Source organism: Diplotaxodon limnothrissa, linkage group LG11 (assembly GCF_057381915.1).
Source record: "Diplotaxodon limnothrissa isolate DT_005_m linkage group LG11, D_limnothrissa_male_GT1.1, whole genome shotgun sequence".
NCBI classification, from domain to species: domain Eukaryota; kingdom Metazoa; phylum Chordata; class Actinopteri; order Cichliformes; family Cichlidae; genus Diplotaxodon; species Diplotaxodon limnothrissa.
Genome location: NC_140606.1, coordinates 27,725,745 through 27,740,324, shown reverse-complemented (window position 1 = coordinate 27,740,324; position 14,580 = coordinate 27,725,745). Strand labels below are relative to the sequence as shown.

At 40.9% G+C, this 14,580-nt stretch overlaps 1 protein-coding gene across 1 annotated transcript; it reads left to right on the top strand.

Moving 5' to 3' along the window:
• Positions 1-3,407: 3,407 nt before the first annotated feature.
• tars2 (threonyl-tRNA synthetase 2, mitochondrial) lies at positions 3,408-13,342 on the top strand. The gene is made up of 18 exons (XM_085366512.1): positions 3,408-3,614; positions 4,945-5,126; positions 5,207-5,321; positions 5,655-5,776; positions 6,138-6,246; positions 6,663-6,727; positions 6,812-6,890; positions 7,446-7,592; positions 7,675-7,773; positions 8,471-8,640; positions 8,713-8,875; positions 9,343-9,480; positions 9,919-9,996; positions 11,848-11,948; positions 12,450-12,551; positions 12,654-12,726; positions 12,872-12,986; positions 13,090-13,342. The coding sequence occupies exons 1-18, from the start codon at positions 3,531-3,533 to the stop codon at positions 13,230-13,232; spliced, it is 2,085 nt and encodes a 694-aa protein (XP_085222638.1). The 5' UTR covers positions 3,408-3,530; the 3' UTR covers positions 13,233-13,342.
• The last annotated feature ends 1,238 nt before the right edge of the window (positions 13,343-14,580 follow it).

Here is a 14,580-nt window from a genome sequence, read left to right as displayed (position 1 = left end):
AACTCTAAGAAGTCACAATTTTTTTTCAAGAAGTCCAAGCTGTTTTGCCCGTACTTCCAGTCTTTGTACTCTGCTAAGCTCATCTGTGTCTGCATCATATTTAACAGATGAATAAGAATTACTGCATTTCCCAAAAATGTCAAAGTAAAACAAAAATGTCGGATTGAATTCATGACAGTAATCTCTTCTTCCATGAGAGAGAGAGAGAGAGATTTGAAGTGATTTGTTTTTCAGGTGAGATTAAGACTTATTTCCAAACTACCCGCTGTAAATAATATTCTTCTGCTCAACCTTTTTCCACCCTTCTGTCACTCTCACTGTATATTTCTAAGCTTGTAAATATAAAGACTGAGTTGACATAGCCCCCCCCCCCCCCTCTTTTTTTTTAAAATTTTTTTTTAAAGCTATTATCTCTGTACATGAGGACAGTGATCGTTGTTCACGCACCCCGTCTTTACTGTGATCGAGGCCTTGGATAAGCTTTAGCCCAGAAGATTTTCTCTCCAGTACCTATCATGTGTTTATGTCCTCCTTTTGCGAAACCACCGCACAGAAGAGGAGGCTGAAGATAATTATGCATTTTTATTTCCTATATATAAATGTCTACCTGTGCGCGCTTCACATTAGACTGAGTCATGAAGATACTCGGTAGTGGATGATGGGATGGGAGGGAGTATTAGACTTTGAACCACACCCTTGCTAGGCTTCAATATGTACTCTTGAATAAAATCCAGAGTTTCAATTCAACTGGGAGGGGGAGGTATTTTTATTTGGTCACTATCCATCACTTGAATTGCGCTGTTTGACTTTACCTTTCAGATTGTTCTCATGCATTTGCACAGCTACCATTACATTAACATTTAAAGCCTTTGTTTTTCAGCTGTGCTTTCTTGCTAGGTAGACTTGATGCTTTTCCATTTGTAGGAACCCACAGATGGTGTTTAAGCTAATTAGGATTGCATGTAAAATGGTTCATTTGAATACTTCCAATTGTTTTGGCCCTTTTCTCTATATTGCTAATTTCATGCTTTTGCTTTCAAGCGTCTGTGCTTACCTTGTGCTCACATGGGCTTCACCCTAAAACACTTGTGCACCTCTCACCACTTTTAAGAGGTAAAATAACAACGAAGAAAAAGATTAGCACGATGGCCTTAATGCTCCCTCTTGTCCAGAAATTGTTTCCATAATACTGACCTCTCTCATACATTGGTAGTAGTTTACCTCTACAAGTCAGAGGTGCAGTGGTCTCACATCTCTAGTGTTTGATTCAAGTGTGTGTTGAAGCTGTGGTGAAATTACAGTTTTATCAATATGCTGAAAACCTTCCTGCATAAAGTCTCTGAATACATTGTTTAAAAAATATACCCAAATGTAACCACAAAGCATATTTGTCACTACAGCGTTGGCACACTGGTGTTTTCCTGAATGTTTATACGTCTGTTACCACCCTCTGTAAATTGTTATCTTCACAGTCACATGTAGGAGCAGCTAATAATCAGTTTGCAGTGTTCACATTGCACACAGAATAATTGTAAAACATCTTCAAGTTCACCTTCTCGTCCCTTCCTCGTGACCTTAAGATAACTTGGTTTGACCAATTGAAAATGACTGACAAAACTACCAGCCTGTTTGTGTGTGTGTGTGTATATATATATATATAAGTTGAACTGCTTTCACTGCTGTTCTCATCAATGATGCTATATCACCGCCCTTTGAGTGTCCAATCTTTTCTGGTGTGATGAACATGCACACATTCTGCAGCTTTTATTTTTGTCACAGTGAATATATGCATACTTAAGGGGGGAACTATATCTTATGATATTATTTTTAAGGATCAAAACTATTAGAGGGGTAACATTTTCAGTGCATTAATGAATTGACTTAAACCAGCCTTCACATATTGGCAAATCTTTTTTTTTTTTCTTTTTCTTTTGCTTTACAGACTGTAATCAGTCTGCTCCATTTGCCATTTTCTGTATTTGTTGTTGTTTTGGTTCATTCTGTTTAAAAAAAAAAAAAAAGCTTGCACACTACACCACACACTGTTGCTGGAAAGCCACACTTTACAATCAAGTTCATTTAAAAACCCTGTACCTATTTCTGGACCATATTTGCAGAGCTCACTTGAGACATTGTGACTGAGTGATGACTCACCTCTAGTGTGTAATTAATATGCCCACAGTAAGACCAAACAGTGGCTGCACAGTGTTCAGCAAATAATTATTTTTTACATTCATTTAATTTAACATGATGCAGGATAATTTATTCTTGTTGTGGATATTTTCTGCTACACATTAGGGCCCCTGTTCCTGTTAATCTGCTGCTAAAACTTTTAAAATGTCATACAGCTGAAATGTAAGGTCTTCAGTGCTTATTAAGACATCTGAACCTTTAGGGAAAATACTAGATCGACTTTTTGCCCTTATAGAGGCCAACAGACATGTGGCGTGTGAAGCATTTTAATTGCAAAAGGCTTTTACCTAATTTTAACATGGACATGATGTTAAACCAAACACAGTTTTAAAACCTTACCTATAATATGGTTTAATCTGCTAATTAAGGTGATGTCACCAAGTAATTGCTGGGGTAATTTAAAGCTGAATGGACTGTATTTACACTGTAAAGTCCAGTAGATTTCTCTCATAGAGCTGTAGCTCCCCCAAGCGGCAGAGCAGAAGTACTTCGGCTGCTGTAGTCTTTAAGTCGTCCTTGATGAAGCCGCTTCATCTCTCCGTTGGGTTGTTTTACCCACAATTTCTAAATCCAAAATATAATGACGCTCCTTTTCAGAATCAGCTGGTTTGTTTATTAATATTCTCAGCTTTTTAAGTCTGTTCACAAAATTAAACGGCCAGTGAATAGTTTTATAATTAAAATTATTTAGAGCTTTTGACAGCGAGTCTGTAGAGGGCAGGGTTTAAAATATGTCCCTTATTTTAATAAGAGCTGCAGTGAATGTGGTTTTCGGTGAAAGTCAAACTGTATTCATCTTTCCTCCCTCCGTGTTTTAAAATAAACTTGTACTTTGGGCACTAAACTGATGCACACTTGCAGCAGGCTCGGGAAGCTAAGAGCACCGATTCTGCTGCTCAGCTTGTGGGCCCGTCGTGATGCAGCAGGTCGGTGCTTCTCTGAAATTACTTTGTTTTGCACGCAAGCTCTCAAACACCGTTTTGCAGTGTTCTCCACAAACGAGAACTGTCGACGCATGCGCTGTTTCGTGTAAATTTCAGCATATGTGACTCCAGTCTGAAGCGCCTGACCGGACAGTGCGTAATTTTATTTTTGAAGGCTAGAGATGTTTTCCCCCATCGCGCTCTTTCTATTTCCCCTGCGTTTAATTGCGCGCCCTGGCGTAGATGTCAGGAGCGCGCACGCTGAGACGGAGCTCCGTCATAACTTTTCAGTCTTTACGTCAACGCTGCTGCCAGTAACCCGTGCTTTCCGGTGTTATGGCCGCTTGCAGTGAAGGGGACAGTTATATGTGGTAATGGTGAATGAAGCGGTTGTTTTAGGCAGGGGTGTTTGGTATGGCGGTGACGCAGCTGCTTCGGCTTGTTACCTGTCGTTCGACAGCTCGTGCGACCCTTTGCGCGCAGAGGAAGTACAGCAAGGTGCGGTAAAGCAGTGCACTGAGTGAGGCTAACGTTAGCAAGCAGCAGTGTTTTCAGTGAGTGTTGTGAGCTGCTGTTGATGCTCCTGTCTGTTAAATGTGCTAATGGGCACATTTGTCGTGTGGTAGCTAAGATTAATGTGCTTTTAATTCAGTTTTATCGTAATTTTGTTTCATGTTTTGGCTTCTTTTTTTTTTGATAGCCATACCCGGTTTGTTAATGTATGGGAAATGGTGATGAATGCAAAGTTATAACTTTGTTTTTAATTCAACTTAAATATTTATTTCATATTGAATTATCAGCTATTGTCGAGATTGGATTTTTCTCTTTAGTTTTCGCTGATATAAATATGTTAACATTATTGTTGTTGTTGTTATTGTTATTATTATTATTATTATTATTATTATTATTATTAATATTATTAATCATGTTTTTCTGACACAAGATTTTGACAACCAGTATTACAATACGAACAAGACTCATTTACAATAAACTTTAAAAAAAAGGGTCCTGATGCTTTTTGTGTTGACAAATCAGCTCAGTACTAAAACAAAGAACTTTGTGGACTTCCTGAGGACTTTATGGAAATTTTGTAAGAAAAGTTAGTTTTTGTTTTTTCTAAAAGTCTATAGAGTTTTTTTTGTTTACGGTCAGTTAACTACGTTTTTGTTTTTTTTGTTTTGTTTTTTTGTTATAACCAACTAAAACAAGTACTGATATAATAATACATGGGTAAAAACTTTTGGATTTTCTTTAAGGCTATTCCTAAAATGTTAATTCTGTTTAATTTTACCTTGGGGCCATGGTGATTAAAGGTATTATGGCTTATTAATTAATTAATTGAACAAGTTTAAAATCCATTCCAGTTCATTAATTATGTCATGCCAACACCTCCATAGTCTTATAAAGTAGTCCTTTATACCCTTCATAGATGAAGAATTGTCTTAAGGTGTTATTACAGCTGGTTTGGAAAAGCCTTCACTGCGTTAAACTGACAGGTGTTTCAAATATTTAGTCCATCCCATGCATATTAGTGATGAGTCTGTGCAGTGTAAGCTAAATAGTAAGGTAAACATATTGAGGGGCTATGCTTGTGTATGTCTTTGCATTATGTTACTCATTCTGTTGGGGCAGTAAGATAAGTTCAGAATATATTATTGTGTTGCTAAAATCCTAAATGCTTGTCTGTCTCTCTTAGCTTTACTGCATATGCACTTAATTTCTGGAGGTCTTATTTGACGGGTTTTCTGTCATCTTCAGATTTTAGTTCTTTTGTCCTTTTGCTTCTTGTAAATAATTTCAAACCAAATCTTTATTTTTTGCTTTACAGGTGAATGCATCTCCTGCCTTATCTGAACGACTGCAGATCTTTGAGGCTCTCAGGGAAAAACGTGGAAATGGGAAGCGTTTTGAATCGACAGAAATGCCCCTCCGTATCCGGCTGGTTGACGGCCGGATAGTTAAGGGAACAGCTGGTGTCACCACACCGCTCTATGTTGCTCGGAGTGTGAGGTAAGTACCCAGTTTATACTGTTTGGTTTAATATGTTTAACTGTCGTGATATAACTGTGCTTTTGCACGTGTTGTTTCAGATTGAAAGGAGCCCTGGTGAGTAAGGTGAATGGGGAACTCTGGGAGCTTGGACGACCCCTAGAGGCAGACTGTGAACTACAACTTCTGGGGTTTGATACAACTGAGGGAAAGCAGGTAATTACACAGTTCCCCGCTGTTAACTTCCTTTAAGTATGTGCAGTTTCCCCTATTTGACCTGTAAGTGTGATGTTGATGAAAAATTTGTTTTGAAGGTTTTTTTTAAAAACATTTTCTCACCTCATTCAGCATCATCATAAGTTAGAAAATAAATAAAGATGTTAACATGCCATGTAACATGGCAAACAAAAATTGAAACGACACTTTAACTGGGACCAGCAGTAGTGGGATGAGAGCATCTTTGTGTTTCCTTGCTGTTTTAATCTACCATCCCAAAAGTACAGTGTAGATGTCTTTGGCGCTCACTCATTACGACCCTTGATTTCACAGGCAGCCTGGAGAACAGGGGCGTGCGTCCTCGGTGGAGTCTTGGAGGGCATGTTTGGTGCTGAGGTGTGCAGAGAAGGAACATCAGAGTTCGGGCTTTTCTGTGATTACCTGTTGGACAACAGGTGATTACTATCTATCAGATATGAGCTCTGTCAAAACTTAATCTTTGTGTGCTCACAAACGCAAAAGAGGTGGTGGTAGTTACATGATGGTTGTTATTTCAGTTTTTCAGCTTCTTTTTGTTTTAAAGGGAAAAAAATCCTGACCTTTCAAATAAAGTGTATATTTTTTATTCATGAGTTTAATTAGTTACTAAATTGTATTTATATGCATGCTGTGTATAGCTGTTCATTATTATGTGCTGCTTTAATGACACCGTTTCCACCTTATGTAACTCGTGCCGGCTGTTTGACCTGTATGGCATGCTCCTGATTCTGACTAAACTGCAGCTGAAGTTTTGCCTGAATGTGACTTCATCTACAGTTTTTTGTCTCTGAGTGATGTGGAGGCGAGGTGTAAGGAGGCGGCAGCACTCAAACGTCCTCTCTCTAGACTGGAGCTGAGTATAGAAGAGGTCCAAGAGCTATTCCAGGTCTGCAACATGCTCTGTTTGTTATAATATAATATTGATGACAGACATTTTCAGTGCTGACACATCTTTCTTTAATTCTTTATGTAGAGGAGGTAAGTCTTAATTATCAAATCACTGTGGCATAGCTGTTCAAGCTCCTTCCTCACACTTTTAATGCACCAGCTTATATTACGCCAGGAAGCAGGAAAGTTTTGTTATTTTATATTTATTTCCACTTTAAAAAAAACACTGGTGGTGTAGCAGCATTGTGCCATGCTGGCTTGAAGCATATCTGAGTAACCTTTGATAGGATGTGAATAGCAGTTATGTTACTCGCTTTTTAAGTGTGACTCCTGTTTTTAGTCCAGCTGTGATATTTGTCTGTCCTCGTGTCCATGTTGAACTTAAAATCGGTTTTCTGTGTTTTCTTCTTACAGAGCAGTAAGCTGAGGCTGCAGTTTGCTGAAGAGCAGATGAATGGCGCCACTGTCACAGTATACAGGCACGTAGGAAAACTTCTTACCTGCCAGTGATTTAAAACACTCACCAGTAAATTAACTGGTTTCAACCATTCTGTGTGGCTCAGGTGTGGAGACACTATAGCGGTCTGCAACGGCCCCCTCCTCCCACACACAGGCCTCCTCACAGTCTTCAAGATGCTGCAGGTATGTGTTTGTGTATCCAGTCAGTGTATTCAGTCCTTTGCTCGTCTTTCTGTTTTCTCTTTTTGTGTTTTTGTGTTTCACTGCCAGTTTATCTATTTTATTGTTTTGCTTTTCTTAAGCAAATCAAGAATTTGTTCTATTCCTATGAAAACTGTATTTCATATGGCAGTGCTATCACGATTTTTCACACTCAAACACTATATGACTGCAATGAAAGAGGCAGTGCCATCTCATCAGTTAAAATCTGTTTTATTTGGACCTTCGTGGCTCTCTCTCAGATGGGACACATGCTGTGTGAGTGGAATTTTCCTCATCCATATTGATCCAGGGAGAGAGGAAAGTTTCCATACCAAACTGTCACTGGGCAGACTGGGATTCCACAACAGAAAGGGCCTGGAAATATCAGCAGCAGGATGTTGTGTTTGTCAGAGGCCAGATTTCTGTTCTGGGCTCTTAGAAACACACGGCCATCCGTCCCTCTCATAACTTTCTCTTTTGCCACGTCCATGTTCACCTATTATTTTCTCCCCACTTTTCATCTCTGTACCATTCCAGCTGTCCTCTGTGACCCTGGCCAACCAGACAGAGTCCTCTGGTTTGACACGACTGTTAGGTGTGGCCTTTCCAGGTGAGAAAGAGAAGGAGGAGTGGGAGAGGGAGCAGGAGGAAGCGAGGAGGCGGGACCACAGACGCATCGGGACGGTAAGACGGAAACCGTACATGGGTACAGAAGATGATGCCATCTTAAAAAGTGAAATAAGAACCTTTTCATGTTCTTCCACAGGACCAGGAGCTGTTCTTCTTCAATGAAGTCAGTCCAGGAAGTTGTTTCTTTCTGCCTAAAGGAGCCCACATCTACAGCACACTCACAGACTTCATTAAGGTGAATTATTTGTTTGAGCTTATATTTGAATCCCCTAGAACTGCACCATCACAGCCTTGTTACACCTGTAGAAAGCATTACAGATAAGAAACTGTATGAATATAGCGCAGGGACAAAGGGTCGTGGATAAACATGTCATCAAACCTCATATTTGGCCTGGGCCTCTCACTGCTTAGTTGTGGCTTTAAAGAATGAACACAGCATTACACAGGAAACATTTTTTCTCTAGTTAGTTTGCCTGTTTGTGGTACATCAAAAGTTGTTTAATCAAAAATCAAGAAATAACTGTATAATGGTTCAAATGAACTATCTGCTTGCAGAAAAAACCTGTTAAGTGAGCTCCGGCCCTTTTCAACACCGCTTATGCAACTAAAACCAAAAAATGCCCCACAAGCTTTAATTTGATTATTCAAAATCCAACTGTGACCTTAGTTGGTTTTATATAATGATAAAATGCCGCTTATGCAGGAAGTTGTTCATTGAGTGTGTGTATTTATTGAATGTTGTCCATTTAAACGTAATAACACGCATCAACACGTGCTCTGCTGATTGTAATGCTGAGGTCATACGTGTTCATGTCAGCGGTCAGGATGTCAGCCTTTTTAGCCTAAAGTCTCTATGCTGTTTGACCCTGTGACCATTTGACCCTGTCCTCCACTCATTGTCACACAAGTCCTTCCTTCCTGACCTCTCATAGTGTGAATACCGAAGGCGAGGCTTCACTGAGGTCGTGACCCCAACGCTATACAGCACTGCGTTATGGGAGCGCTCTGGCCACTGGGAGCACTACAGCAAGAACATGTTCACTGTGAAATCAGAGGACTCTCAGACCTACGCTCTCAAACCCATGAACTGTCCTGCACACTGGTGAACACACACACCTTACCTACCTGTGCTCGGGTGCCTTTGCAGAGACTGACTCTCCTTTGTTGTGTTCAGCCTGATGTTTGAGCAGCGCGTTCGCTCGTGGAGAGAGCTCCCTCTGCGATGGGCCGACTTCGGGGCGCTGCATCGTAATGAGCTCTCCGGCGCTCTGGGAGGTCTCACTCGCGTTCGCAGGTTCTGCCAGGATGACGCGCACATATTTTGCACACCTGAACAGGTACGCAAACAGGCAGATGATCTCTCGTTTCTAAACCAAGGCATGTTTAAGTGGGACAGACGCTGTAAACGAGACCCACGTGGAACCGCATTTCAGTGATTAGATGGGCTGTGTAAATGACTCCTGAGACATTCCAGGAAGCTTTAGCCTGGATGAATGAAGGTCTTTGTCCTTTTCAGACTTTGCACCTCCGTATGTAAGCCTTTGTGGCTCTGCAGTAAATCTGATCCCCTACATGGAGTCCTGCAGCCTTCCCATGATACTGTTCCTTCAGCCTTTCTGTTTGCACCTTGTTAATTCAGAGACGGTGGTCACATGATGATCACCACTATGTCAGCCTGAGAAATTCGATCTTGGTTTAATTTTTACACTCTCAGTTGTTGTTGGTCTCTCAGCTGTGTACACTTTTCTGTTATTATTATGTCCTCATGTTGACCTCTTCCTGACTTTTCTTTCTTTTTTCCCAGCTGGAAGAAGAGATTGTGACTTGTTTGGACTTTGTGAGGAGCGTCTATCAAGTGTTTGGGTTTTCCTTTCACTGCCTGCTGTCTACGCGACCCACGCCGTGCCTGGGGGAGCCTGATCAGTGGGACACTGCTGAGCAGGTAAACAGACACGTTGACACACTCTCCATCATATTGTGTGCTAAAAGCAGTCCTACACAGACACAGCTGTTCAACGTGTGTGTGTGTATATATGTGTACTCTTGAGTGGCAGCCAGGGGGGAGGCATTTCCACTTAACCTATCAGTTATGTAAGTGGTACTTTCCAGTCGAGAGCTGCTTTGCGTCAGGCTGTTGGGTAGATGTATATCTCCAAATCCCCCGAGCACTTTTTAAATGGGCACAGCAGCAATCTAAGCTGATTCAATTGAGTGTAATTTAACATAACAGTTCTGAGCCTGCACAGTTCAAACACAGACATGGCGATCATAATGTGCTTTAATGTACTTATATTCTGTCATGCAACTACTTGCTTATTGTGGACTTTGGTGTGTGTGTGTGTGTGTGTGTGTGTGTGTGTGTGTGTGTGTGTGTGAGAAGCAGTTAGAGAGGAGTCTGCAGCAGTTTGGTGAACGCTGGGAATTAAACCCAGGAGACGGAGCGTTCTACGGACCAAAGGTCAGTGAGAAGGAAGACGTGCACTTAATGGACTCAGGAGTAAATGTTGTTTATCACTGTTTGTTTACACCAAAGCATCGTGACATCAGTTTAGTCACTTCCTCCTTAATGTAAAAAACTTTAAGGGAATGTGTGTTTTGTTTTGTTTTGTTTTGGTTCTTTTTGTTTGTTTGGGGGTTTTTTTATGTTGAAGCACTATTAAAGATTTACCAGGAGAGCTGATTAGCTTAGCATATTGACTCAGAAATGGTGGAAGCAGCTACTTTTGGGACAGCTACCAGCACCTCAAAAGCAAGCCAAGAAATGGTTTTAGGGTGGTCTCCATGTGGGAAAATTCTTTATCAGGTATAGCAACTTCCGAGTCTTAACTGCCTGACTTGTATCCTCAAACTGGAAAAAAACATGACTCTAATTCAGTCCAACTAAAAACTAAGTCTAACAGCTGGGTTGTTGCTAATCAAATGCACTTGACTGACTGATCATCAGAAAGTGTTGCCACTTCTTTTAAAGCAGAAGTTCTGACAGTTGGCTGGTCTGGCCACAATAGGAGTGAACGTCCCAGGAAATTCACCCCAGGGTCAGTCCATGCAATGTTCAGAAAAACCCAAGGTCTACATCTCAGACTCTACGGTACTCAGTTAGCATGTTAAAAGTTGTGACAGTACAGTTATAAAAAGACTGAACAAGTATGACTTGTTTAGAAAGCCTCTTCTATCTAAAAAGAACAAAAAACAATGCTTAGATTTGCAAAGTTCTGAATAAACCAGAGACCTCTGTAACAATGTCCTTTAGACAGAAGAATCCAAAGTGGAGATGTTTGGTCATAATGCTCGGCAGCACATTTGCAAAATACCGAACGCAGCATATCGGCACAAACACCTCATAGCAGCTGTCAAGCTCGGTGGTGGAGGGGTGATGATTTGGGCTTGTTCTGGGGCCCCAGGGCCTGGGCCCCTTGTTGAGATGACCAGATGCAACAGGACAACAACTTAATGCACTGCAGCAAATCTACAATACCCCAGTTAAAGTCCAGACCTCAACCTGATTGAAACTCGGTGTAAAGGAGAGTGGGCTAGGACTCTACAGTTGTTGCTCTACCAGCTACTGAATACTGGGCTGCACTCAGTTTTTTCCACAGTAGTCCAGTGAAACCTTTGTTTCTCACAAGCCTGTAACAATGTGTTCATCAGCTTAGAGGTGCTGGCAGGTAGATCATTTTTCCATTTGATACAGAGCCAAGCTTACATTTTCTCTTCATTATCTCTGAAATCTTGGGAGAACAACAAACAAGAGCATTTCTCAAGTTTTGACAATAATAAAATTAGATTTAATGATTTTAATTCCTCTAAAGGGGATTTATTTATGTTGCAACGCAGATTAAGACATCTTTGTTCTGCTTCGGCTCTGCACAGAGAAACTACAGACACGAATTATTGTAGTTCACAGAATATTTAGAGGTTTTGTGTGCGTTTGCTTTTGTTTGTTTGTTTTTGTTTATTTTTAAATAAAATTGAAACGACAGTGCGGCAATGACCTTTGCTTTTTTGGGGGGGGGGGGGTTGAGACTTAATTTATCTTTCCAAGAAGAAGTCGGCCTCAGATAAACGTCAGCGTGCTCATGTGGAAGCACTGAGAGGAGGCGATGGGTGAAGTCAGGTTGAGCTTAACCGCTCGTTGAAACAGAGAAACGTGTATCCAGGATTTTTAAACCACAATCTAAGCAGCTAATCAGCTTCTCTCAGAAACCCATTTCTAATGATTCAGTGCACAAAAAGGTACTTTGTCTCAGAGCGCTAAACTGGAAGGGAAAAGTGAAGCCCGGTAATAACGCACGCCTTCATGTTTCATCAGATTGACATCCTGATCAAAGATGCTATTGGCAGACAGCACCAGTGTGCCACGATCCAGCTGGACTTCCAGCTGCCAATCAGATTTGACCTTCAGTACGTCGGGTGAGTCACTCATAAATTTCAGTAGTTGGCATTCAATCTCTTTAACATTCCTGCACTGATTTAAACCACTACTCCTTTACAGTTGGCCACTTCTTTTTGTTGAGAATGCATCCTTGTGTATATATATATCTATCTCCAGTAATCACTCGGGATAAGATGGCACAAGTCTAACTTTGGGAGCTAATTTGATGATGAAACATTAGCACTTTATTGGATTTATCAGCTCAAGTGTGTCGAATTTGGTCCACATCTACTGAAGTGTTTTTGATTATAATCTGATTAGATTATATGTTCAACAATAGATTAGTGTCCCATTGTAGAACAGTTTATAGGAAAAGTAGGTTAGAAATAAGCAACAGAGATCTGCATATTTACTTCCACTCAGCTACTTCACTTCAGTATAATGTAAAGTTCACAATACTGTCAAGAAGAGTATTTGTGTCTGTAGCTTGGCCACGCTGCACCACCTCCTGATCTCTTTTTTTGTAACCTTTCTCTCAGACGAGACGGACAGTTGCACAGACCAGTAATGATCCACAGAGCAGTGCTGGGATCGCTGGAGAGGATGATGGCCATACTGGCTGAAAACTTTGGAGGGAAATGGTGAGAAGATGATAATGCACAAAATCTGAATGTACCCCGTTAGTGGGATTATTGTCCTGTAGCTGTACGCTAACCTGTCACCCCCCTCTGTGCCTCACCCAGGCCTCTGTGGCTGTCTCCGGCTCAGGTCGCAGTTATTCCTGTGGGGGGCAACAATGAGTCGTACGGCAGGCAGGTCAGTGTCTGATGGAAATTTGCTTCGGGTGCATAAGCAGACAAAGTGAACTTTCATCCTGCCATGATTAATTTGTTCTTTAATATAAGAGGTAGATTACAGATACAGTCTTAAAAGAATGAATCCCTCTCTCTCTCCTGTTAAGGTGGTCCAGCAGTTCCATGAAGCTGGCTTTATGGCAGATCTGAATGACGATGAGGGAGCCACCTTAAATAAGAAGATCCGCTCTGCTCAGCTCGCCCAGTATAACTACATATTTGGTAAAGATGAATAACTAAGAGGCTACTTAAAATACTAAAGACTGCGACTGTTTTTCAGTACTGTTGACATATTTGACAGTCTTTTGTGTGTGTTTCTGTGCAGTGGTGGGTGATAAGGAGCGTGAGAGTGGAACAGTGAACGTGAGGAGCAGAGGGGGTAAACAGCTGGGCAGGAGGCCGACAGAGGAGGTGCTGATGTCCCTCACAAAGCTACGGGACACCAGAAGCAACCTCGATGAGTTTTGATGATGTCCTGGAAATAATGACTCACTGATGAAATGTTTGTTTTACATGTTCAGTCTGTTGCACTTTGGCTTTGTCTGAAGAAGCAGCTGGTTAAAGTTGGAATAAAAGTATAAAACACTGATGTTTATGTTCTGCACTCATTGCTGATTTTGTCCTTTAATGGAATTTGCTGATTAAACTGTCCTGCAAAAAAGAGACTGGAGAGAGAGAGATTTAAGGCTATTTAAGGATCGCCACACTCTTAGAAATAATGGTGCCAACTATAAGCACAGAGTCCTGCCACCTGCTCCCATAGGAGAACCCTTTGTGGTTTCTGCTCCAACCTTTTTTCAGCCTTTTGAGAGGAAACGTAACACAAAGGAAATGTGAAAAGTTACACTCAGTCTCTGGCGGTGCTATCCAACACTTCTTACTGTTTACACAAAAATGTGTGAGTTATAGTAGGTTGTATCCTCATGGACACACAACCGTTTGCAGTATAATCACTAGTAACCAAGAAATTAACACACTTAAAATATGTCACATAAAAAAGCGAAACCTTTTAATTTTATACTTGTCTTATAGTTTTTGGCTCTTTTTAAGCATCTTTATTACAAACTTACAGTAATAAACTTGATAAGGTACACGTGTGTACCTGCACCACCCCCACTTTTGCTTTTCAGAACTGCTTTAATTTCTCATGACAGATTCAAAATGTGAGATTTTGGTCCATGTTGATGCGATCGTATCACACATGCTGCAGGTTTGTTGGCTGCACATCCATGATGTGTATCTCCTGTTCCATTGCATCCCAAAGGTGCTGTACTGGATTGCGATCTGGTGACTGTGGAGTCCATTTGCATACATTGAACTCAATGTCATGTTCAAGACACCAGTGTGAGATATGAGCTTTATGAAATGATGCGTCATATTTTCTTACTATCAGCTCTGACGTCAAAAAAGCATTTTGCCTCAAACTGCTGCTCACTGGATATTTTCTCTAACAAAGTGGATGATGAATGAATTTCGCTAGAGCTACATTTCCATCTTTTCTACCCAAAAAGGTTTTACTCTGTATCACATTCATTAATAATACAATGATAATAATAATACATGCTATAATTACCAATTTGCATTCGATGACTCACACATGTATTTAAAAGTCTTGGAACAATGATGGATAACAAGGTCACAGCCCACTTCCTGCTATGAGTGACTCATAAGCCGTCTGCAAACAACAGAAAAACTGAAAGTCCAACAAAAGCAGTAGGAATGAGAGTGCCTAATAATGGGAACAGTGGAAAAGAACCAACCTATTAAGAGCCTCCACTGGCACACAGTCCTGGAAAAGTGGGGAAACCCCATAAAG

Coding starts and splice junctions, on each gene's coding strand:
- tars2 (XM_085366512.1), top strand. CDS start 3,531: ATGGCGGTGACGCAGCTGCTTCGGCTTGTTACCTGTCGTTCGACAGCT. Junction 7,593..7,674: donor ACCACAGACGCATCGGGACG/GTAAGACGGAAA, acceptor GTTCTTCCACAG/GACCAGGAGCTGTTCTTCTT. Junction 12,552..12,653: donor GAAAACTTTGGAGGGAAATG/GTGAGAAGATGA, acceptor TGCCTCACCCAG/GCCTCTGTGGCTGTCTCCGG.